This window comes from Salmo trutta, chromosome 3 (assembly GCF_901001165.1).
Source record: "Salmo trutta chromosome 3, fSalTru1.1, whole genome shotgun sequence".
Taxonomy (NCBI): Eukaryota; Metazoa; Chordata; class Actinopteri; order Salmoniformes; family Salmonidae; genus Salmo; species Salmo trutta.
The window spans coordinates 30,215,163-30,238,800 of NC_042959.1; the positions used below are offsets into that span (position 1 = coordinate 30,215,163).

General features: G+C 44.6%; 1 protein-coding gene, 1 long non-coding RNA gene, 1 other non-coding gene and 1 pseudogene across 4 annotated transcripts; 2 read left to right on the forward strand and 2 right to left on the reverse strand.

Annotated features, from left to right (window-relative positions):
- Positions 1–4,958: 4,958 nt before the first annotated feature.
- On the reverse strand, positions 4,959–5,030 carry trnaa-ugc (transfer RNA alanine (anticodon UGC)). Its single transcript has one exon. It is a non-coding gene; the product is annotated as a tRNA-Ala (tRNA).
- A 1,648-nt stretch (positions 5,031–6,678) lies between these two features.
- On the forward strand, positions 6,679–9,235 carry LOC115165251 (histidine--tRNA ligase, cytoplasmic-like; annotated as a pseudogene).
- Positions 9,236–9,241: 6 nt separating this feature from the next.
- LOC115172335 (uncharacterized) lies at positions 9,242–10,451 on the forward strand. Its single transcript, XR_003871424.1, has 3 exons — positions 9,242–9,447; positions 9,562–9,693; positions 10,027–10,451. It is a non-coding gene; the product is annotated as an uncharacterized LOC115172335 (long non-coding RNA).
- Positions 10,452–10,458: 7 nt separating this feature from the next.
- Positions 10,459–13,794, reverse strand: dnd1 (DND microRNA-mediated repression inhibitor 1). 2 transcript variants are annotated; one of them, XM_029729689.1, is made up of 5 exons: positions 13,697–13,794; positions 13,062–13,167; positions 11,555–11,880; positions 11,280–11,412; positions 10,459–11,143 (listed from the first exon to the last, which is right to left on the reverse strand). In XM_029729689.1, exons 1-5 carry the CDS (start codon positions 13,715–13,717, stop codon positions 10,629–10,631), a joined length of 1,101 nt encoding a protein of 366 aa, XP_029585549.1. In that variant the 5' UTR covers positions 13,718–13,794; the 3' UTR covers positions 10,459–10,628. The 2 variants fall into 2 exon arrangements, with proteins under 2 accessions (XP_029585549.1, XP_029585540.1); XM_029729680.1 differs by having other exon boundaries at positions 13,062–13,170; positions 13,697–13,759.
- Between the last annotated feature and the right edge of the window lie 9,844 nt (positions 13,795–23,638).

Sequence of the window (23,638 nt, forward strand, 5' to 3'; positions counted from 1 at the left end):
GAAGCCAACTGACCTCCTTCTGGAAATAATACTGATTAAGACAGACAATTCCAAAGACAATCACCAAACAGTAAGAGAGAAATAATATATACCAGACGCTTTTATCCAAAGCGACTTACAGTCATGCATGCACTCATATGGGTGTTCCAGGAATCAAACCCACTACCATGGCATTACAAGCACCAAGCTCTACCAACTGAGCTACAAAGTAGACGATAGTAAGCAAATCTGAGTGACAATGCAGGAGAGGGCGGCTAGAGAACAGAGTACTTTTCCAGATGCACCAGTAGAGATGCACCGTCTCTCTCTTTCTCATTCATTCTCTCTATCTCATGGGAAAAGGTATGATGGAAAAAACATGCATAGATAGGACTTGATTTTTTTTTACAAGGAAACTTGATCCCCCTGATTTTTTACCATAACCTGTCAAAGCAGAGACTAAAAGGGATAAAATGCAGATCGAACAGCAAAATTATCACCACCACTCTTCGTTAAAACCCCTCATTCTGAACCTCAACCACTCAACACAACATCCCCAACGCCACCCCATTAGTCTGTGGTTTAACTCCACTGACAATATTCAAATTCCTTTAATCTATAGAGTTGGCTGCCAAACTAAAAAAATATAGTAAAATAGTTCACCCTGCTGTCTTGACGACGGGGCCGACCATAAGTGTATGTGGTGGTTGGGCGGGGTCAAATGTGATGTGCTGGAGGGGGAGATGGTCAATTCATGGAGGCTGTATTTTTGGACCCCTGAAACAGGCAAGAGGGTATAAGGTTTAATGTGTGAATGGGGTTGTGTGTCTGGGAATCTGCGAATGCCCCAATTGTGGGGCTGAACTTGTGGTTCCCTAGGCAACTGAGATACTTTTTGGGCACTCAGCATTGCATGTAGTCTTTGTTTTTCACTCAACATGTAGCATACCTCACAACTGACATCTTTCAGATGTCCTGTTTTTTTACACTATCGAACATGGAGGATATATGAGTTCAGATCAAATTGTATTTGTCACATGCGCCGAATACAACAGGTGTAGACCTTACAGTGAAATGCTTATTTGCAAGCCCTTAACCAACAATGCTTTACAAAAATAAAAATAAGTGTTAAGTAAAAAATAGATGAGTAGAAAATAGAAAATGAAAGTAACAAATAATTAACAACAGCAGAAAAATAACAAGCGAAGCTATATACATGCGGTACTAGTACAGAGCCAAGGTGTGGGGGCACCGGTTAGTCGAGGTAATTGAGGTAATATGTACATGTAGGTAGAGTTAAAGTGACTATGTATAGATTATAAACAGAGAGTAGCAGCAGCGTAAAAGAGGGGTCTGGGTAGCCCTTTGATTAGTTGTTCAGGAGTCTTATGGCTTGGGGGTAGAAGCTATTAAGAAGCCTTTTGGACCTCGACTTAGCGCTCCGGTACCGCTTGCCGTGCGGTACCAGAGAGAACAGTCTATGACTAGGGTGGCTGGAGTCTTTGACAATTTCTAGGGCCTTCCTCTGACACCGCCTGATATAGAGGTCCTGGATGGCAGGAAGCTTGGCCCCAGTGATGTACTGGGCCATACGCACTACCCTCTGTAGTGCCTTGCGGTCAGAGGATGAGCAGTTGCCATACCATGATGCAACCCGTCAGGATGCTCTCAATGGTGCAGCTGTAGAACCTTTTGAGGATCTGAGGACCCATGCCAAATCTTTTCAGTCACGTGAGGGGGAATAGGCTTTGTCGTGCCCTCTTCACAACTGTCTTAGTGTGTTTGGACCATGATATTTTGTTGGTGATGTGGACACCAAGGAACTTGAAGCTCTCAACCTGTTCCACTACAGCCCCGTCGATGAGAATGGGGGCGTGCTCGGTCCTCCTTTTCCTGTAGTCCACAATCATCTCCTTTGTCTTGATCACGTTGAGGGAGAGGTTGTTGTCCTGGCACCACATGACCAGGTCTCTGACCTCCTCCCTAAAGGCTGTTTCATCGTTGTCGGTGATCAGACCTACCACTGTTGTATCATCGGCAAACTTGATGATGGTGTTGGAGTCATGCCTAGCCATGCAGTCATGAGTGAACAGGGAGTACAGGAGGGGACTGAGCACGCACCCCTGAGGGGCCCCTGTGTTGAGGATCAGCGTGGCGGATGTGTTGTTCCCTACCCTTACCACCTGGGGGTGGCCCATCAGGAAGTCCAGGATCCACTTGCAGAGGGAGGTGTTTATTCTCAGGGTCCTTAACTTAGTGATTAGCTTTGAGGGCACTATGGTGTTGAACGCTGAGCTGTAGTCAATGAATATCATTCTCACATAGGTGTTCCTTTTGTCCAGGTGGGAAAGGGCAGTGTTGAGTGCAATAGAGATTGCATCATCTGTGGATCTGTTGGGGCTGTATGCAAATTGGAGTGAGTCTAGGGTTTCTGTTGATGTGAGCCATGACCAGCCTTTCAAAGCACTTCATGTTGGTATTACAGACTCAGCCAGGGACAGGTTGAAAATGTCAGTGAAGACACTTGCCAGTTGGTCAGGGCATGCTCAGAGTACACGTCCTGGTAATCCGTCTGGCCCTGCGGCCTTGTGAATGTTGACCTGCTTAAAGGTCTTACTCACATCGGCTACGGAGAGCGTGATCACACAGTCGTCCGGAACAGCTGGTCCTCTCATGCATGTTTCAGTGTTACTTGCCTCGAAGCAAGCATAGAAGTAATGGAGCGTTTTTTCTGTTTGCTAATGGCCAGTTGGTCAGGGCATGCTCAGAGTACACGTCCTGGTATACAGCTCATTGAGTGCAGTCTTAATGCCAGCATTGGACTGTGGTGGTATATAGACAGCTATGAAAAATATAGATGTAAACTCTCTTGGTAAATACTGTGTTCTACAGCTTATCATGAGATACTCTACCTCAGGTGAGCAAAACCTGGAGACTTCCTTAGATTTCGTGCAACAGCTGTTGTTTACAAATATACATAGGCCCTCCGCCCCTTGTCTTACCAGAGATCACTGTTCTATCCTGCTAAAAAAGCTTAAACCCGCCAGCTGTATCTTAATCATGTCGTCGTTCAGCCACGACTCAGTGAAACATAAGATATTACAGTTTTTAATGTCCCGTTGGTAGGATAAACGTGCTCGTAGTTCGTCTATTTTTTATTGATTGATTGTATGTTGGCTAATTGGACCGATGGTAAAGGTAGATTACCCTCTCGGCAACGAATCCTTGCAAGGCACCCGGACCGTCGTCCACGATATCTCCATCTTTTCCTCCTACGAATAACGGGGATGTGGGCCTTGTCGGGTGTCTTGAGAAAATCCCTCCCGTCCGACTCGTTGAAGAAGAAGAATTCCTCCAGTACGGGGTGAGTAATCGCTGCCCTGAAATCAAGAAGCTGTTTTCGGTCATAAGACACGGTGGAAGAAACATTATGTACAAAATAACTTACAAATAACGTGAACAATAGCACAATTGGTTATGGGATCGTAAAAAAACGGCGGCCATCTCCTTCGGCGCCATTATGACAAAACATTTTTTAATAATAATAATCTTAATTAAAAAAAATTAAGAATTCACTGCGCTAATTGTAACATCCTGTCACATACCTATAGTTCTACAAGGAAAGGTGTTCATTGCATGATGCCAGTATGCTCAAATGACAAGAACAGGGTTGGGAAGGTTGTTGAAATCACCAGATCATCAACTGACACAAACTGATTGATTTCATTTTTCACTGTAGAGGCTCTTTAATTAAATTAAAGTAAAACTAGTATGGTACACTGGCAAACAGGCTGGAAACTCAGTGCTGAAAAAGACTGATATCATGTCTAGGAAAACTGGCATTAGACTTACAGTAACTGGCATCAAGTGAGGCCAACTCCATATTTAACATATTTAAGCCTTCCCTGTAGCTCAGTTGGTAGAGCATGGTGTTTGCAACACCAGGGTTGTGGGGTCGATTCCCATGGGGGGCCAGCACAGAGAAAAAAAAAGAAAAAAAAAAGAGTGTCTGGATAAGAGTGTCTGCTAAATGACTAAAATGTAAATGTTAACTTGGAGGACAATACAGTGACTATGCAGGTCCTGCTGTTAGCTGGGTACTGCAGGTCACAATGTGACTACTGTGCCTCCAACATTCCTCTGTTAACTCAATGTCTAAAGGGAGCATAAACATTGGATGTTGCACAGACACCACTGCCAGAGCTGAGAAGTGTGTGTGTGGCTAAAATAGGGTATTATATTGCTGACAATCTACACATTACAAGTGTAACCTAAGCAGACTTGTTCATGCCTTCAGAGAGACATTCTAAACAATAAAATATATCAAGTTTCACACCAAAACACTGATGTTTATTTACAAAACATTCTCAGTGAGCACATGCAGAAAGCTGAGACTAGACAACTCAACATCAGACTGTCTGTTGGCATTTGTTCATAAGAATAAGTGCAGCACAAATCCTCGACTATCACATAATAAAATGGTCGTGACAATGTTACAAAATAAAATCCAATTAAAGTTGATTGGTCATATGCACAGGATACAGTGTAAACGGTGCAATTAAATTCAACAGCTTAATGTAAAAAACCAACAGTAAGCAAACTACAAGTGAATACAAATACTATATAAATAAAGTAGTAAAAAGTAACAGAACGTGATATATTAAAGAAAAATAGGGCTACAGAATATACTATGAATATATAATGTACTATATGCTAAGTTAGGCTATTAGGCTAAACCAATGCCATGTATATCTGAGTTCTTGAATTAACTTGGGTTACTGAGAACGTAGATAACAAATAATAGCCTACTGGAAGGGGAAGAAATTTCCCAAAGAAATCCATAAAATTAAATCTCCTATTTAACCTATTTTTGTTGATTGGTGAATTTCTTCATATATCCGGGTATATGGTGCATTATAGTCAACTTCATCCGCTAAATACAATTTTAACACCAGAAAACAGATCTTTGTCAAAAGGTGTGGAGATGCCGGGGATTGAACCCGGGGCCTCATACATGCAAAGCATGCGCTCTACCACTGAGCTACATCCCCTACATATACTGTTAGTGAAAAGCACACTAGTTATACTATATAATATCTGAGATTTATAGTTCAGTACAAGATAAAGTTAATAGTCAGTGTAGGAAGTATGAAACTCCTTGCACCTTTTTATTGCGCGTGCCTTCCATTCCATGTCTTTCTGCTAAAACATGGTTGTTATAATGTATCTGGTATGTACTACTTACTAGCGCTAAATTACTACATTGTTTCATCACGCTCTGACAAACGCAGTCTTGAATATACTGCGACTGTGTGGTACGTGTAGGTATATCATCGGATCTCAGTTTCCGGTCTTCGAGGAAGAGTTAGCAGCAGTAGCACATATATATCCCTTCTAGTTTCGTTGACATTAGATGAAACACCATGGCCGATAAAGCGTAGATACAAGATGCAATTAAAACACAGGGAGAAGTCGTGCGGAACCTAAAGACAGAGAAAGCAAGCAAAGAGCAGGTCAGTATTCACGACGTTCAGTTTTATTGACAATTGGTGGAAACATAGACTCTCGTGCCATATGCGATAAGCTAGCGGTAGCAGTGCCACAACACCGGCCTCGACGGTTCTCTATCAGATGAATGAATCGCAAAATAGCTAGCTAGCGTTAGCTCAATCAGAAGTGGCATTCATGTCATGGCCATTGCGAAGTAAATAATGAATTATATTCTGATGCACGTGGCTAAGGTAGCTAATAATAGTGACCCAAATTATTCAGCAAAAAATAGCTGTCAGGCATCACAGCTGATGATGCAACCTCCCTGTTATTTGGCATAATTAGCAAGATAGCTGTCATAACATGCGCAATTGTTAGTGGGCTGGTCAATCGTTGTACATTTGTTTTCCAGCCTGTGTGAATACATAGTTCCTTTCAATGGCAGAATGTTGAGATTCTTGCACTGAGTCTGTCTTCACCTTTAGTCTCTCTATCCTCAACTGTATAGTTCTCTCTACCTCTCCCTAACCGTTTCTCTCTGCTTCTCTTTCTCTGTGTTTCTATATGTTTTTAATTTACCTGTGTCTGAATGCCAAGGGGCTGGAGCTCACTGACTTTTCAGACCTTCCTACATCACCAGGCCAGGGTCAGGTCGTGTTCAGTAGGTCACACAGTTTAATTATTTCGTTTTTATATCCTGATTTGTTCCTGGTGAACACGGCCCAGTGCTTGTCCGGTCCAGAGATAGGCCTAGTTCTGATTCCAGGGGTCAGTTAAGTCCTGCGCCCACCCATGTCTCTGGGCTGTGCTAGGCCAGTTAGTTGGTTTGATTCTGGGCTGTGATTAGGCTTGTTGGTTTGATTGACCCCTGCCTCTCATGTTTTGTCCTCGCATGTTGTGATGATGCGTCATGCCTGCCCTCCTCCCTAGTGATAGGGTTGCTCACCACTTTTCTCCTGTTCTTCCTGCTCGATGCCAACCACCCTGCTGGGGCCAAATCTACGCCCATCATCTACCTCCTCCACATGTCACTGCTTGGGATCCAAACACTTCCACTGGATATTCCTGGATAACCCTGCTTTTGAATTGGATAACCCCTCACCTGGCTTGGTGGACCTTTTTTTCTATTGGACTGTACTGCTGATGTGATGCCGCACTCCTGAACGGCCATTTTTGGTTGTTGTTTTTTGGTTGCTTTTTCCTGCTGCGATGAATAGCCTGGGTATGGCATCCCTGCGTGTGTGTGCGGGGTTGGCGGGCCGTCGGTCTCGATTGCGTGTCCGCTCTCTACGCACCCTTTCTGGGATGACTGGGTCTCAGGTAAGACCCATATTCTGGAGGGTGGAATGGGGAGAATCGGTTCAAGGTCCTGGTGAACACTGATTTTTTTAACCTTGTTTGTTTGTTTGTTTCTTTCCTAGATCGATGAGGAAGTGGCCAAATTGTTAAAGCTGAAGGCTCAGATTGGAGGAGATGAAGGCAAACACCAATTCACGCTCAAGACTGCTAAGGTATAGACTGCCACCATGGAGAGTGCACCTCACAGGCAGTGGATGATCATTAAGAGAACTTGTTGTGTAATATGTTTACGACTTGTCTTTATTGAAAGTCCAAATCACTAGGTGATGTATTGCTTATGCACTCTTTTTCTCTCTCGCCCTCCCATCTCTTCATCTCCTTCTCTCTCTCAGGGCACCAGGGACTATAACCCTAAGCAGATGGCCATCAGAGAGTCTTCAACACCATCATTCGCTGTTTGAAACGCCACGGAGCCGAGACCATCGACACGCCCGTCTTTGAGCTGAAGGTGTGTGTGTGCGTGGCAAATACACACACAAAACACACCATCGACGAAGAATAGAAAGAGATGAACTAGCCCCTCGATTTGTAATACATAATGTACTTAGGTTGACCATTTTCTCCCATCTGTGATTTTGTAGGAAACGTTGACGGGAAAGTACGGGGAGGACTCTAAGCTCATCTACGACCTGAAGGACCAAGGAGGAGAGCTGCTGTCCCTTAGATATGATCTCACTGTATCCTTGTATTAGTCCTGATGCATACATTGTTAAGTGGGATAGCTTGCAGATTGGTAAATTAATTCCCAAAATGTTTCATAGTCATGCCTCTAAAGCAAACCAGCTGTATATCCCCTTATGGGTTTTATCCACATTGTGAGCCAATCAGGTGTCTACTAGTCCTTGACCCCGCCCCCTCCCAGGTGCCCTTCGTCCGTTACCTGGCCATGAACAAGATCACCAACATCAAGCGCTACCACGTCGCCAAGGTCTATCGCCGTGACAACCCTGCCATGACCCGCGGCCGCTACAGGGAGTTCTATCCGTGTGTAAGCATCTGAGCGATCGAGTTTTTGGGTGAAACGCAAACCCTGGTGTTAGACTTTCAACTTTAACATTGGAATAGTTCTTGGTTTCTGCTACATCCAGGTGTTTGTGGAAACACATGACCCATTTTCTAGCTCTCTGTGTGCGTCTCTCCCCCTCCCAGGATTTTGACACTGCAGGCCAGTACGACCCCATGATCCCAGACGCTGAGTGCCTGAAGATTGTCCACGAGATCCTGAGTGAGCTGGAGCTGGGAGACTTCCGCATCAAGGTAGGTCAGAAACGCATCCACACATACAGCACCCCCGGTCAAACATCTTGAGGTGCAATCTGAAGCAAGGAACTCATGAAAGGTGTGTATTTGTGGACATACTCTTCCTAACTCTCCTCCCCACCATAATATCCTCTCTGTGCAGGTGAACGGCAGACGTATTCTAGATGGGATGTTTGCAGTGTGTGGTGTTCCAGATGACAAGTTCCGTACCATCTGCTCCACAGTTGACAAACTGGACAAGGTAAACCCACTGCACTCAACCCAACTCTTATGTGGTTAAGGAAATGGAATGCTTAAACAATAAACCTGAGCAATATTTTAATATGCAAAACAAGTTGATAAGGATAAAATGTTTCTTTATTCTCTCTCTCTAAAGATGTCGTGGGAGGATGTAAAGAGTGAGATGGTGAATGAGAAGGGTCTGTCTGAGGAGGCAGCTGATCAGATCGGACAATATGTCAGTATGCAGGGTGAGGACAGATCACACACGCAGACTGACCTTTGACCTTTCTCCTGTCTGAACTTGTCTGGTTGGTGTGTGTGTTCCAGGGGGAATGGACCTAGCTGAGCGCCTGCTGCAGGACGCTAAGATGTCGCAGAGCAAGCAGGCGTGTGCTGGCCTCACAGACATGAAGCAGCTCTTCAGCTACCTACAGCTCTTCCAGGTCACAGACAAGGTGAGAGGTTGTCTGGTGACCAAGGTGATATATGACTGAGGTAATCTGTCCATCAACAGCTTACTCTGTAGAGGCATTTAGTTTAACATACACAGTTTTGGGGGTTATACAGATATGATCAGCTGAAATTAGCCGGAAATGTTGCAGTCCTTTTGCCATATCATTAATCTCGTGTTCCTTCCTCCCGCCTCCTCCCAATCTGTCCTCTCTCTCCTCCCCCAGGTGGTGTTTGACCTAAGTCTGGCCCGTGGGTTGGACTACTACACAGGAGTGATCTGAGGCCATTCTGACTCAGACCGGCCCGGTCAATGTGGCGGTGACCCAGAATGGGGCGGGTGAGAAGGCAGAGGAGGGCGTGGGCAGCGTGGCCGGCGCTACGACAACCTGGTGGGCATGTTTGACCCCAAGGGCAGGAAGGTGTCAGCATCGGCATCGAGAGGGTCTTCTCCATCATGGAGCAGAAGGCTGAGGTAAGGAAGGGGGACGAGGCATTATCAAACGGTCTGATATAAGTGCCTGAGAGAGCCGGTGTGTTGGGGTCTGGCCCCCCAGGCATCGGCGCAGAAGGTGCGCACCACAGAGACTCAGTTCATGGTGGCCTCGGCACAGAAGAACCTCCTAAATGAGACACTCAGACTGAACGCTGGGATCAAGATGTGTGTTCGATCTAAGATTGATTACAGTGAGTGAGAGATGTGTGTGTAGTTAATTTCCACTGCTGAAAAGGCTGTGTGTGGGTAGGGGTTATTCGTAAGAGGAACCTTTTAATAGTACTGATATGACCGTGTGTGTTCAGGCAGAGGTGATGTATAAGAAGAACCCCAAGCTGCTGAGCCAGCTGCAGCACTGTGAGGACTCTGGGATCCCCCTAGCGGCGCAGGAGCTCAAGGACGGGGTGGTGAAACTCTGAACGTTCCACAGCCGAGAGGTGAGAGTCACACACCAAACTCCCTCTGTCTGGTCTCCTTCACCATTAGCAGTTACCATACCTGTTATGCTACTTAAAGTCCCCAGGACATTCACAGTATTAGGCAAGACTGCCTTCTCTTCTTGTGCACCAGATGCATGGAATAGTCTACAATCCATATGTTAGTGCCACGGAATGAATGTAAAATAGTGATGGGAGTGTAAATGCTTTTTTTTTTTTAGGCTAGATCATGTAATGTATTGATTGTTGCTGCCTTGGCCAGGTCTCAAATGGGCTTTTCCTGGTTGAATAAAACACCACCCCTCAAACATGTTTCTCTGGTCTGGTTCTCAGGTTGACGTATTGAGAGCAAATCAAGAAAAGGACCTCAGACGTCTAAGTCATGCCTGACGACAGCACCACGGCTCATCACCTGATAGGCCCAGAAAGTTAACCACAGATCTGACCACCCAAAGCCCTCCACATGCCAACCTTCAACTGTGCAATTTGTTCCACTCATCCAGGCCTCTCTCATTAATGGACTTAATAAAAAGGCAGTGGTTTCATGCCAACTACCCAGACACCTGCATAGCCTCAAGGACAATGAACATAAGACAATAGTATGACAGAGGCACTGTTGCAAGTCACTGCATTACAGCTTCAGTCTGAGCACTAAGGAGAAAAATGCCTGTTCTTTTGACCCACCGATAAAGTGATTCATCTGATATTTGCTTGATTAACTTAGTTCAGTTGAGCATATTTCAGATGTATACCACACACCTGCTAGACATTTGACATCTCATTTTATTATGAGAAACAATTCAATGGTGCAGAAACATGCAAAAGTGGTTCAAAAAAAAGTAAAATCATGCATCTACTTACTAAATATAAAAGAGTGCAAAACATTAAGTATTTTCATAATTAAAACAAAGTAGGAGATCTGTGCTTCAACACTATCAGGCCCTGTACAGAGCGCTGAGGACCTGCTGGGCTGTAGCTCTGCGAGCCTCTTCCTGTATGGCTCCAGGGGTGGGGCCGGGCAGAGTCTGCACCATCCCAGAGAAGGGAGTGGCCAGCCCCGGCACGTACACCCGGTAGCTGAAGCACAGGAACCCGTCAGGCCCCATGTGGCGGTACTGCAGGTCATAGAGGGGCTTCCCCTGCCCGTACACCTCACACACTCCCTGGAGCAGGGCTGCTGCATCCACAGGAGGCACCATGGTCGCCCCCCTGGGGGATTCAGGAGCAGCGTGCACCATGGGAGAGGGCGCCCTCACAGCCTGGGAGAAGGCAGGGAGCTGACGCTGGGCGAGGCGAAGGGGAGGCCGGGGGCTGTCCAGGAGGGAGCAGCGAGGAGGTTTGGGAGGAGAGGAAGGAGGGGTTTTGGAGGGTCTGGGAGGCTCTTCGTGCTTGGGCCTAGAAGAGGACTGCCACCTCAAAGTGATGGCCAGCCCGAAGCGTTTCTTAAAGGCTGTAGAGAGAGAGGAGGAAAGGCAGACGGAAAACATTGAAGGTCAGATGGGAGCATTTCAAATGTAAGAGTTGCTAACAGAAAGCTTTGTGTGCGCTGATCAGTACACTGAATCTCCATGAGAACCCTGGCCTACCTTCAATCAGCACCTTCTTGGCCATGGAAGCTGCATGGTGGGAGGCATAGACCACCACTGCAGACATCCCCTGTTCCCCAGGCCCTGCTCTCAGGGACACGCCCTCTACCCCCTCAGAGAAGTCCAGCAGCACCTGCAGGTGGGACACAAGAATTACACACACAGACCAAACGTCTAGAAAACTAAATTCAGCTTTTTGTAATGTTCTGTTTCTACATGCATCATTCCCACCCCACAAGTCCCTCCACCTGAACCACCCACCCCACCCTCCTGACCTGCAGCAGTTGCTCCCTCCTTGTGCTGGTGGGCAGCTCCCCAAGACAGAGCTGACGTTTCTCCGTGCTGCGCCGTACACCGAGGCGTGCCCCTGACTCGAGGGCACGGCCATGCAACGAGCGGATGGCGGCAGCGGCCGAGGCAGGGCTGTCATACTTGGCGTAGGCAAAGCCACGGTTCTGTCCGCTGAAGTTCATCATGAGGCGGAACTCCCAGAGGGGGCCCACGGCACGGAACAGCGGAATCAGCTGGTCCTCAAAGACATCCCGCGGGATCTGGCTGATGAACACCTCACAGCCCGGCCCAGGGGGGGCGCCAAGCCAGTCTAACCACCAGAGGGAGCAGTGGAGTCAGGAGTGGCTTCACTAGATTGGCTTTGACTTGCAAGTTTCTCTCCCTAGCCTTTCCCCTAACTTTTTGATGTTTACAGATCTGAAGGGTATGGATAAGTATAAGCAGTGTAATGGTGGAACTTTTTCCACTTTACAGATCTGCAAACATCAGAGGTGCCCAGGGACTTACTCATTACGCGGATTCTGTTGCAAAACGTTTCTTAAGTGGAGGCAAATGGAACGGTGAGGGACCTAACGGAATGTTCAATAGAAACTGTTTGCTTTAGTTTGCTTCTGAAACGGTTACGTAATGAATACACCCCTGATGAATTTGCCTTAATTCCAATTGGCTTGCCAGTCTGTTCACTGTAGATGAGTAAGTTCTCCATGTGTGAGCTGATCACTTCAACAGGTGTGTCGTTAGGGAGTGATTAGGTAAAATGGCTATTGCCATGCAGGACATGGAGTAGGCATATCATCTTAGAGATTTTGCCAATAGTATCTACAACTCTACAGTTCTTCTTACATTGAAGAATAGATACTTCCAGTGGTGGAAAAAGTATCCAATTGTCATACTTGATTAAAAGTAAAGATACTTTTACATGGGTCATTTTCTATTAAGGTAACCCAGTAAAATACCTGAGAAAGTCTAAAAGTATTTGATTTAAATATACTAAAGTATCAAAAGTAAATGTAATTGCTAAAATATACTTAAGTATCAAATGTATGTATAAATGTCAAATTCCTTATATTAAGCAAACGAGGGGCACAATTTTCATATTTTTTGGGATAGCCAGGGGCACACAAACATTATTTACATACAAAGCATTTGTGTTTAGTGAGTCCACCAGATCAGAGGCAGTAGAGATTACCAGGGATGTTCAATTAATAAGTGCATGAATTGGACAATGTTCCTTTCCTGCTAAGCATTAAAAATGTAACGAGTACTTTTGGGTGTCAGGGAAAATGTATGGAGTAAGAAGTACATTATTTTCTTTAGGAATGTATTTAAGTAAAAGTTGTCAAAAATATATATACTAAAGTACAGATACACCCAAAAACGACTTAAGTAATACTTTACGCCACTGGATACCTCAACAAACTGTCTGATACCTACCACTGAAAACATGAGCATTTACAGCACCATAGGCCATTTGGTTCCAATCATACATACCATCAGGTGGACCTCCATATTTCCTCTGGCCATTGACCTGGGTCAGTTTGACGTCAGTCTCCTGCAGCCACATCTCCAGCGCCTTCAGTCGCTCCGGGTTCAACACCTGCTAGAACAGAAAGATTGAGACGTTTATCTTTTCAATCTACTTTATGAAGACATGTCGTGAGAGTATTATTAATCTGTCAATATATAGTCCAATTTTGAAAATGTGCTTTCTTGTTACCCAACGGAGAGGCCTCTGCACTTGACATGTGGGTCTTGTAGATCAATACTAACCAATTAACTGCTTTTGCAAACAAACCTACTGAATCAAAGTTAACATTTTGCGACCTTTATAATACCCGAGAACGGCTCTTATTTACAACTAGAAACACTTCGGGTGATACTGACAAATAAGTAGGCTAAGGGTGTTGAATTGTATGAGCAAATGTTTTCTCTGAAACAAGCAACATTTCGAGAACTTCACTTGCAAAACGGCATTAATTGCACACCATTGTCCAGTGTGTGAATCATATTACATGAAGGCCAGCAACTAGTGAAATGCTTTAGAGACACGTCCATGGCAAGTTATCGGTGTCATGTTCATAAACAACGCTTTAAAACAAAAACGGTGTTATGCTATTTCAGTTTACCTGGCTTGAACGCTCCTCCATTATCCTAGGTCTCGAAAAAGTAGCAACAATTACCGAATCTGATTTCTAGTCATTAGTGGTACCACGGTGAAATCCCGTGACCTTAGGGAAAAATCGATTGGATCACTGAGGAGGTTGGGGGCGTGTGCAAAGGTGGTTAAATCAGTCACGTTTGAAGACCATGGTGATGGAAAGGCCATTTGAAGCAGTAAATGTTGAAAGTCATTTAGAGAAGAAGCCTCAAAGTATTTGAACTGCGCCGGGTTTCGACAGGTGCATTTTCAACAGGTGCATCCTTCGCTATTCCTGAGCCGAATGAAACATTTCAACGAAACAACTACACGTTTCAAAGGATGACTTTGGTTCCCTTACGGAGAGGGATGCAACTACACCTTTCTCTCACAAGATGTCAGCCTGGCCCGCTGTATGTAGGCCTACGTATGTGTCATCGTAATGACCACGCTCTCAATAGGACCTTGTGAACTTCTCAGTACACACGAATTGACCACATCCTCAAACGGCCAGTCTTTCTGGATTGTACACAAAGTTTTTTTTTCTTCCCTGCAGTGGTGTTGTGTTGGTAACTCATCTGTAGGCCTATGGCATGTAATGGAGGTACATGAGGGGAGGGAGTATGAGGTTGTGTAGTATTTTGTAGAGTATGAGGCTGGATTGGACCATGGGGTTAGGCTTGCTTGACAGGGTTTGGTGTGGTTCTGCTTTGTAGTGTGATGTAGCCAGGTGTCACTGGGGCTGCTGTGTCTGTCTGCCATTAAAAGAGTGTTTACTTATTGCTGCGAGCAACTCCCCGTCACACCAACTACACCTGCACATCAAGGTCTTCTCTCTCTCAGTAACATCCATTTTTAATTCTTGGGTCCGGGGTCTGTGTGTGTGCAGCGCCACGCCACAGACCGTTGGTAATTAGAGCCGTTCGTTTGAGGCTGAAAAAAGCGGGTTGTAAACATCCCCTCAACCTGCTTGCTCTGTGAGTTTCGGTGTGATAGCAGGCGCTGACTGGGTACAAAACAACGCAGTGGGGGTGGTGGGTGAACCGTGAATAGCGAATTGCTTCGGTGGAGTATTTTGGCCATGTCTTTGAAGTGGTGCACTGCATTACACCCTCAGATGGCTTTTATGGATTTTTGATCATGCTCTTTGGAGCAGCTTGTTCATTTCCCTATGCCAAAGGAAGGTGAGATGGAAATTTGGAGAAGAGGGGAGAGTTTCCTGTTTCCTTCTCTTTGACTGTTCCCCGTAGACGGCTTTATCTGAAGTATCTCTATGAAACAAAGTGAATTACTGTATCTAGACTTCCAGATAAGAGCTCTTGCTTCAGGCTAATGAGATTTACATCAAGGTCAATTTTTATTGACCATGTTTTCAGGACTTAATGCTGAGGTGGATATACAGTAGATTAATGTGTTTTCCACTTTGTGCTGGTTTGAGGGTTCTCTCCCTTCTCTCTGCACCATCCTGTGTGTGTGTGTGTGTGTGTCTTACCATGAAAGGCTGTGGTAATTGACTGCAATATAAAGTGTTGACGTGTGCGACAAAGGAACACACCCACAGTACTCACAACAGCACAGGGCCATTTAGTGGTTACAGGGCGCTGTATCACGCATTGTGTTTGTCTATGCAAAACAAACTATATGATTTAGTTCTGTAAATTGTTACAGCACTGCAAGCACAACTGCTTCCTGTCACATTGGCCTTGGTTAGGAGACATGTACATGGCAGTAGCAGGGAGCCACAGGGGACTGTGCCCATTGAAAGTATGTTTTACTACTGTGAAATTCATGGCAACTGTGTTGGTGAAGAAATGTAATGTCTTCTCAATAGAAAAAGCATTTAAAACTGAGTTGGCTTCTGCTATTTTATGCTGCTGCCTTTGGGTAATTTCCAGCTGTATGTCTTTCTTAGTTTTAAAAGCTGGCAGGTACATTTTGAAGTAGAGGCGAACTTTCCAGAATATCTTCTCCCGTAGTATTCAGAGTCAAATTAGTCACGGAGACTGTCACTCTTTTGCTAAGACATGTCAGCTGCATAGCGACAGCAGATTCAGAGCCGTAGGGCCTTGGCGTCGCTCACACGCATGCACACACACACACACACACACACACAGCTGTGTCCCCGCCTCTTTCACCTAAACATCAGGGGGAGGGAGTGATCTCTTTTCCCAGTCTAACCTGAGGGTGTGCCCCGGGCAGAGTCAATCTGTTCCCTGTCACCCTGCATCTCCTCAGCTCTGCTCAGCCGTTACACAACTCCCAACAAGTCTCCAAGACTTTGAAACAAACTTTTAAAGGTGCAATGTGCAGAAATCACTCTGCCATTTCCTGGTTGCTAAAATTCTAATATAGTTTGCCTCATTTCAGTTTGTGACAAAACAAGTCATGTCTAGATAGTCATTTTACCATCTAAACCGCTGTGAAATATCTTTTCAATAACCAAAAATGTTGTATTTTCAGCTGTTTGAAGCTGGTGTTGAAGGCGTTCAAGGCCTTTCTTACTCAGGACTTTGTTCGTGTATTTTTAAGACTGATGTCGGAAGCATTTATCAGCATATGTATCAGCATTTTATTTACGTGTTTGGGAATTGGTCTCGAAAAGAAAACTTTAGAGTTTTTATGCCACCTATGTATGCTCTGTACATAGGTGGCATAAAGTTTTCTTTAGAGTACTAGATTCAATTTGTATGTATGTATGTATGTATGTATGTATGTATGTATGTATGTATGTATGTATATTGCTAAAATAACACATCCTAGATCTGAATGAATGAAATAATATTATTAAATACTTTTTTCTTTACATAGTTGAATGTGCTGACAACAAAATCACACAAAAATAATCAATGGAAATCCAATTTATCAACCCATGGAGGTCTGGATTTGGAGTCACACTCAAAATAAAAGTGGAAAACCACATTACAGGCTGATCCAGCTTTGATGTAATGTCCTTAAAACAAGTCAAAATGAGGCTCAGTAGTGTGTGTGGCCTCCACGTGCCTGTATGACCTCCCTACAACGCCTGGGCATACTCCTGATGAGGTGGCAGATGGTCTCCTGAGGGATCTCCTCCCAGACCTGGACTAAAGCATCCGCCAACTCCTGGACAGTCTGTGGTGCAACGTGGCGTTGGTGGATGGAGCGAGACATGATGTCCCAGATGTGCTCAATTGGATTCAGGTCTGGGGAACGGGCGGGCCAGTCCATAGCATCAATACCTTCCTCTTGTGCTCAGTGTGAACCTGCTTTCATCTGTGAAGAGCACAGGGCGCCAGTGGCGAATTTGCCAATCTTGGTGTTCTCTGGCAAATGCCAAACGTCCTGCACGGTGTTGGGCTGTAAGCACAACCCCCACCTGTGGACGTCGGGCCCTCATACCACCCTCATGGAGTCTGTTTCTGACCGTTTGAGCAGACACATGCACATTTGTGGCCTGCTGGAGGTCATTTTGCAGGGCTCTGGCAGTGCTCCTCCTGTTCCTCCTTGCACAAAGGCGGAGGTAGCGGTCCTGTTGCTGGGTTGTTGCCCTCCTACGGCCTCCTCCACGTCTCCTGATGTACTGGCCTGTCTCCTGGTAGCGCCTCCATGCTCTGGACACTACACTGACAGACACAGCAAACCTTCTTGCCACAGCTCGCATTGATGTGCCATCCTGGATGAACTGCACTACCTGAGCCTCTTGTGTGGGTTGTAGACTCCGTCTCATGCTACCACTAGAGTGAAAGCACCGCCAGCATTCAAAAGTGACCAAAACATCAGCCAGGAAGCATAGAAACTGAGAAGTGGTCTGTGGTCACCACCTGCAGAACCACTCCTTTATTGGGGGTGTCTTGCTAATTGCCTATAATTTCCACCTGTTGTCTATTCCATTTGCACAACAGCATGTGACATTTATTGTCAATCAGTGTTGCTTCCTAAGTGGACAGTTTGATTTCACAGAAGTGTGATTGACTTGGAGTTACATTGTGTTGTTTAAGTGTTCCCTTTATTTTTTTGAGCAGTGTGTGTGTGTGTGTATATATATATATACACACACACACAGTGTGCTGTCATGTTTTTTCATGTGTGTGTGTGTCTCTCATTTGTGAAAGATCTTTATGGATTTGTGTCTGGGCACTGCTGATCAGTGGCAGACGGGCCTAATTCAGCCAGGTGCTATCATGTGTCATTGTTCCTTTGTGTGGCTGTTGGTACTGCAGCTAATTTCTACTGCTGTGTGTAGTCTAGTGTGTTGGTCAAGTTTAGCTCTGGAGGCACATTTTCAAAGTGATGTGTTTCTCCTTCCCTCTCATACCCCACAACCCCCTCCCTCCCTCCAATGTTCCTGATAGTGATATGCGTGGAACCAAGCGGTCACTCACCAGGAGAGACATATCTATGTACTGTGACAACAATAAAACACTGCCGGCAGCCAATGTTTAATAAGGAAGTGTGTTGAGCAATGTGTGTGTGTGTACGTGCGCCCGTGTGTGTGGTGAGGCATTAGAACTGAACTTAAACTTGACAATCTCAGTGTGCCTGTAATATAAATTAGATTTTCAACTAAACACTTTTTTTGCATTAATTTGCTGCTCTTTAATGACTTGTTACTTTTATTTCTTATTCTTAAATGTTTTATTTATTTTGTATTATTTTGTAACTGCATTGTTGGTTCGGGGCTTGTAAGTAAGCATTTCACTGTAAGGTCTACACCTGTTGATTCGGCGCATGTGACTAATACAATTTGATTTGTATATAATTTGGTGTCTGTGTGTTCGGTCACGAACATGTCTATATCATTTTATTCAAGGGGTGGGTCTAATCCTGAATGCTGATTGGTTAAAAGCTCATTTGTTGTGGAAAAATATTGAATCAAATACTTCTCAGATACCAGAGCTTGTGAATTCAATTAGACTTATCACAGAGAGCAACAAAGCCGAGTTAGTTCATGAAACAACTGAATCTTCATTCTTAGTGCTTGGTTTTTATACAGTCTTATCCTTACATAACGTCATCACCCCATTTTCCAAATCTTGTTGTCTTACCATCCTCTTATTGGCTCAGACATTGGGGCATAGATTCTATTGGTGGCATGACATGCATACCCCTTAGCTAATGTTCCTGTCCAAAGGTCTTCACAAGTTCAGACTGATGTTGTCTTATTTATGATTAACCTATGTGCGTGTCCCAGTATCCTTCACAATATCAGATATGGCCCAGACCAGTCACGTCTTGTTAGTTTACCTTGCCTCGCCTCATCTACACAGATTCTGCTTACGTTCTGTTTTTTACATGTCCAATGGTCAATTCGAGGTTGATCTAGCTTTGTACACTCACATGGGCTTAGACTTCATTCTGCTTACACATGTCTAATATTTAAGCTTATATTGATTATTCTTTCTACTTAAAAGAGAACAGTATAGGTACTGAGAATCATCAGATGAATGGAAAATCTCCAACACATTCCAGCCGGTGTCTATTCCACAAGTTACTACCGACTAAATCTATGATGTTAAAATGCCAATTTACTCTGTTCCATCTGACTGCGCAATCCGCTGTCTCATCAGCCCAGCCAGGCAAGTTCCAAACTTTATCTCCACTATAAAAAGCATCTAGACATTATCTCACATTTCTTTTAGACTAACATTTAGTTAACAACAGCAGAGATTTGTATAAACCTTGCTGTCTGTCTCCGACATTTGCGACATTGTTTCGATATTCAAATTCGATCTCCAACAGTCCCATAGTAATGGGAGTCGGGACGAGATGCAGGCAGGCAGGCAGGAAGCTTTTCTCAGCCAGTCGAAATCATGAATCAGCTGGCATAATTTGTATGGATATAGAAAAGAAGGTCAAACATCTGACAGTGACATTCAGTTGATATTGGACAGCCTACACATCGGTGGGACACAAGAAGAACAAGCCCCGCTAGCTGCTCTTTTGGCCAGTTACTCAGACGTGTTTGCTTTCCGGGATGAGGACCTGGGTTAAACTGATAAAGTCAAGCACAAGATTAATTTGGTCGATGACACACCAGAAACACAGCCCTACTGCCGCATTCCTCCTACACAGTACAAAGAGTTTAGGGAGCACATCATCAAGCTTCTGGAGAAGGGTGTCATCCAGGTGACCTCATACGCTTCTACTGTGGTCCTAGTCCGTAAGAGTGATGGGAGTCTCTGTCTATGTGTTGTCTGTAGGTGACTGAATGCAAAAACCAGACGTGACGCTTTTCCTTTGCCTCCCATCGACAAAAGTTTTGATGCCCTTCACGTTGCAAAGTTATTTTTGACTATTGATCTTGCTAGTGGTTACCATCAGGTTGCATTGCAAGAACGTGACAGACGCAAGACTGCGTTTACAACTCCTTTTGGCCTATGGGAGTATCTTAGGATGCCATTTGGGGTTTGTAATGGGCCTGCGATGTTTTAACGACTCATGCAAGTTACTTTGAGTGACCTAGTCTTTTAGATACTGTTAGTATACTTGCATGACATACTCGTGTTCTCTCAGACGTTCCAGGACCACTTGGCGAGACTTGAGACAGTTCTGAAGAGACTGAAAGAGACAGGGTTGAAAGTGAAGCTTGAGAAGTGCCATTTCATTCAGCAAGAAGTATCTTTCCTCAGCAGAGGGTATTGGGGCAGACCCAGAGAAGATCACCTCTGTAAAACAGTGGCTAGTCTCCAGTACACTTAAAGATTTGAGGTTGTTTCTTGGCTTCTGTAGTTAATACAGGAGGTTCATTAAGGGGTTTTCCAAACTGGCTGGCCCTCTCCATGACCTAGTCAAGCCCTGCAAAAGCTAAATGCTTGTTTGATGGTTCATGGACATCTGAGTGCCAGGCTGCTTTTGAGCTGTTGAAAGAGAAACTTACCACTGCTCCTGTGTTAAGTTATCCTGATTTTGCTCATACTTTCAATGTAGAGACAGATGCAAGTGGCCTAGGATTAGGTGCTGTTCTCTACCAGCAGCAAGGAGATGGGAAGAGAGTAATAGCGTATGCCAGCAGGAGGCTCCGTAATGCATACTACAGTAGTATGAAACTTGAGCTCCTCGCCCTCAAGTGGGCTGTTTCAGAGAAATTTTGAGGTTATCTTTTGGGCTCTAAGTTCACTGTGATAACAGACAACAACCCCCTGTGTCACCTCGCCACAGTCAAGTTAGGTGCCATCGAGCAAAGATGGGTGGCTCAGTTAGAAGTGTTTGACTTCGAGGTCAAGTACCGCCCGGGATGCTACAGTGCAGCTGCAGATGCCCTCTAAGCAGCCGTTTGCACGGGAGCTTGAGCCTGGTAATGATCATGCCAAGTATGGAGATTGTGTGCCAATTTGCAATGTAATTCGAAAGGGGACAGCTCTAGAACCAGACTTAGTGACAGCAGGAGCCAAGTGCTGTAAAATCAGACAGATTTGTGCCTCAGAATCCAGGGTGGCTGCTGATAGTAGTGAGTCTCAGGGTAACTCACCAACACTTCCTGGTTACTCAAAAGATGAGTTACCGAAGTTTCATGACCCTACACTCAGCGGGCTGAGGAAGTTTTGGGACAAACAGAAAAAATCTACTCACAAGGAGAGGTAACGATTAACTAAGCCAGATATGTCCACGCTGAAGCAGTGGCATCGAGTAAAAGAGCAAAGTGGGTTGTTGTACTGTGTGATTGAGGACACCCATGTAGGTGAATGTCACCTGCTCCTATTGCCAGCTTGCTTGAAAGAACCAGTACTTGAAAGTGTACATGATTGCATGGGACACCAGGGGATAGAACGCACACAGAACCTACTTAGACAGAGATGTTTCTGGGTTGGGATGTATGAAGATGTTGAGCAGTGGGTGAAGTAATGCCAGAGATGTATTCTGACAAAGATGCCACAGCCCATTATACAGGCATCAATGAAACCCTTCCTAGCTTCACGGCCCCTTGAAGCTTCACGGCCCCTTGAGGTTGTTGTAGTGGATTTATTTCACCATCCTTGAATCTGCGTCTGATGGTTGTGAAATTGTGTTAGTAGTAACGGACGTTTTCACTGAGTTCACTCAGGGGTTCCCTATTCGTGATCAGAAAGCGGAGACTACAGCTAAGGTCCTTCTCATGGAGTGGTTCATGAAGTATTGGGTGCCTGAGAGATTGCACTCAGACCGAGGGATACATTTTGAGTGTGAAGTCTTGTGTAAGTTGTGTAAGCTTTATGGAGTCAAGAAAACCTGCACGACCCACCATCACCCTGAGGGGACCGCTCAGTGCGACATGTTTAGTAGAACGCTCATGATCTCCTGCTCACACTGCCTCCATAAAAGAAGCGCCATTGCCCCGAGCAGTTACCAGAGTTGGTGTATGCCTGCAATGTGATGCCCAACTCACCACTGGGTACTTGCTGTACTACCTGCTTTTCGGGGTCCATCCACACCTTCCTGTTGATGCTTTGTTAAGTCAAGAGCAGGTGCTCGACAAGAAACATGACTGGTTGCTTGTTCACCAGGAGTGTTTGAACGAGGCAAGTGAAAGAGCCTGAGAGTACACAGAACAAAAAGCAGCAGAGAGTGTTGAACTTCACAAAGACAGTGTACTGTCCACCCGTTGATGTCGGCCAGCTGGTTTACTAACGCCAGAGACCTAAGGGTAGAAACAAGATTCAGGATGCTTGGGGTCCTACTGTGTACAGAGTGATCGAGGTACAGGGTACTACACATGCATTCGAGCCATTTAGAAGGTGGGCCTGTAAAAACGCTTCCTAGAATTAATCTAAGGCCATGTGTGAGAGACCATCCTGTCCCTGCTCATAGGCTAGTGAAGAACAGTGCGCCAGTAACCCCCATCACCCCTCCTGTTAAGTCTTTGCCAGAGCCTTCTACTCCTGAGTTTGTAGTGTTTGAGGAAGTCTCCTATCCAAAGGTAACTCGAGAGGAAAACACAGAACCTGTGGGTAACGCTGATAGTGACAGTTATTCTTCCGGTAGAGAGGAACATGAAGATGTTGCTGAGGAACAAGATGTTTCTGAGCCAGTTCATGCAGATGATTTTGTGAATGAACCAGAGATTGAAGTGCCTGTTCCTACTTCGCGCAGAAGTACCAGAGCAAATGCTGGGGTACACTCAAACCCATATAACATTCCTAAATCAGCTTGTAATAATGCAGTTTCATTCAGTCCTGAAGTGTTGTCCCAGATTATAACCATTCTGGGAATACTTGAGTAAAAGTAAAGATACCTTAATAGAAAATGACTCAAGTAAAAGTGACCCAGTAAAATGCTACTTGAGGAAGTCTAAAAGTATTTGATTTTAAATATACTTAAGTATCAAAAGTAAATGTAATTTAAAAAATAGACTTAAGTATCAAAAGTAAAAGTATAAATAATTTCAAATTCTTTATATTAGGCAAACCAAATGGCCCAATTTTCTTGTTTTTTATTTTATGGATAGTCAGGGGCACACTCCAACACTCAGACATTATTTACATACAAAGCATTTGTGTTTAGTGAGTCCACCAGATCAGAGGCAGTAGGGATGACCAATGATGTTCTCTTGATAAGTGTGTGAATTGGATCATTTTCCTGGCCTGCTAAGCATTAAAAATGTAATGAGTACTTTTGGGTGTCAGAGAAAATGTATGGATTGTATGAAAATGTATTATTTTCTTTAGGAATGTAGTGAAGTAAAAGTAAAAGTAGTCAAAAATATAAATAGTAAGGTAAAGTACAGATATCCTAAAAAAACTACTTAAGTAGTACTTTAAAGTATTTTTACTTAACCCTTGTGTGGTGTTCGGGTCTGTGGGACCAATTTTCAATGTCTACTAAAATAAAAATTCTACAGTTAATAATTTTTCAACTTGAGACTCATTGGCCTTTGCTAATTTTCTGTGAAGAACATGTAAAAGAAAACATTTTCATTGAGTGCACACTACACCGCCTACACATTTATATTACATATGTGGTGTTCGGGTACCCTGGA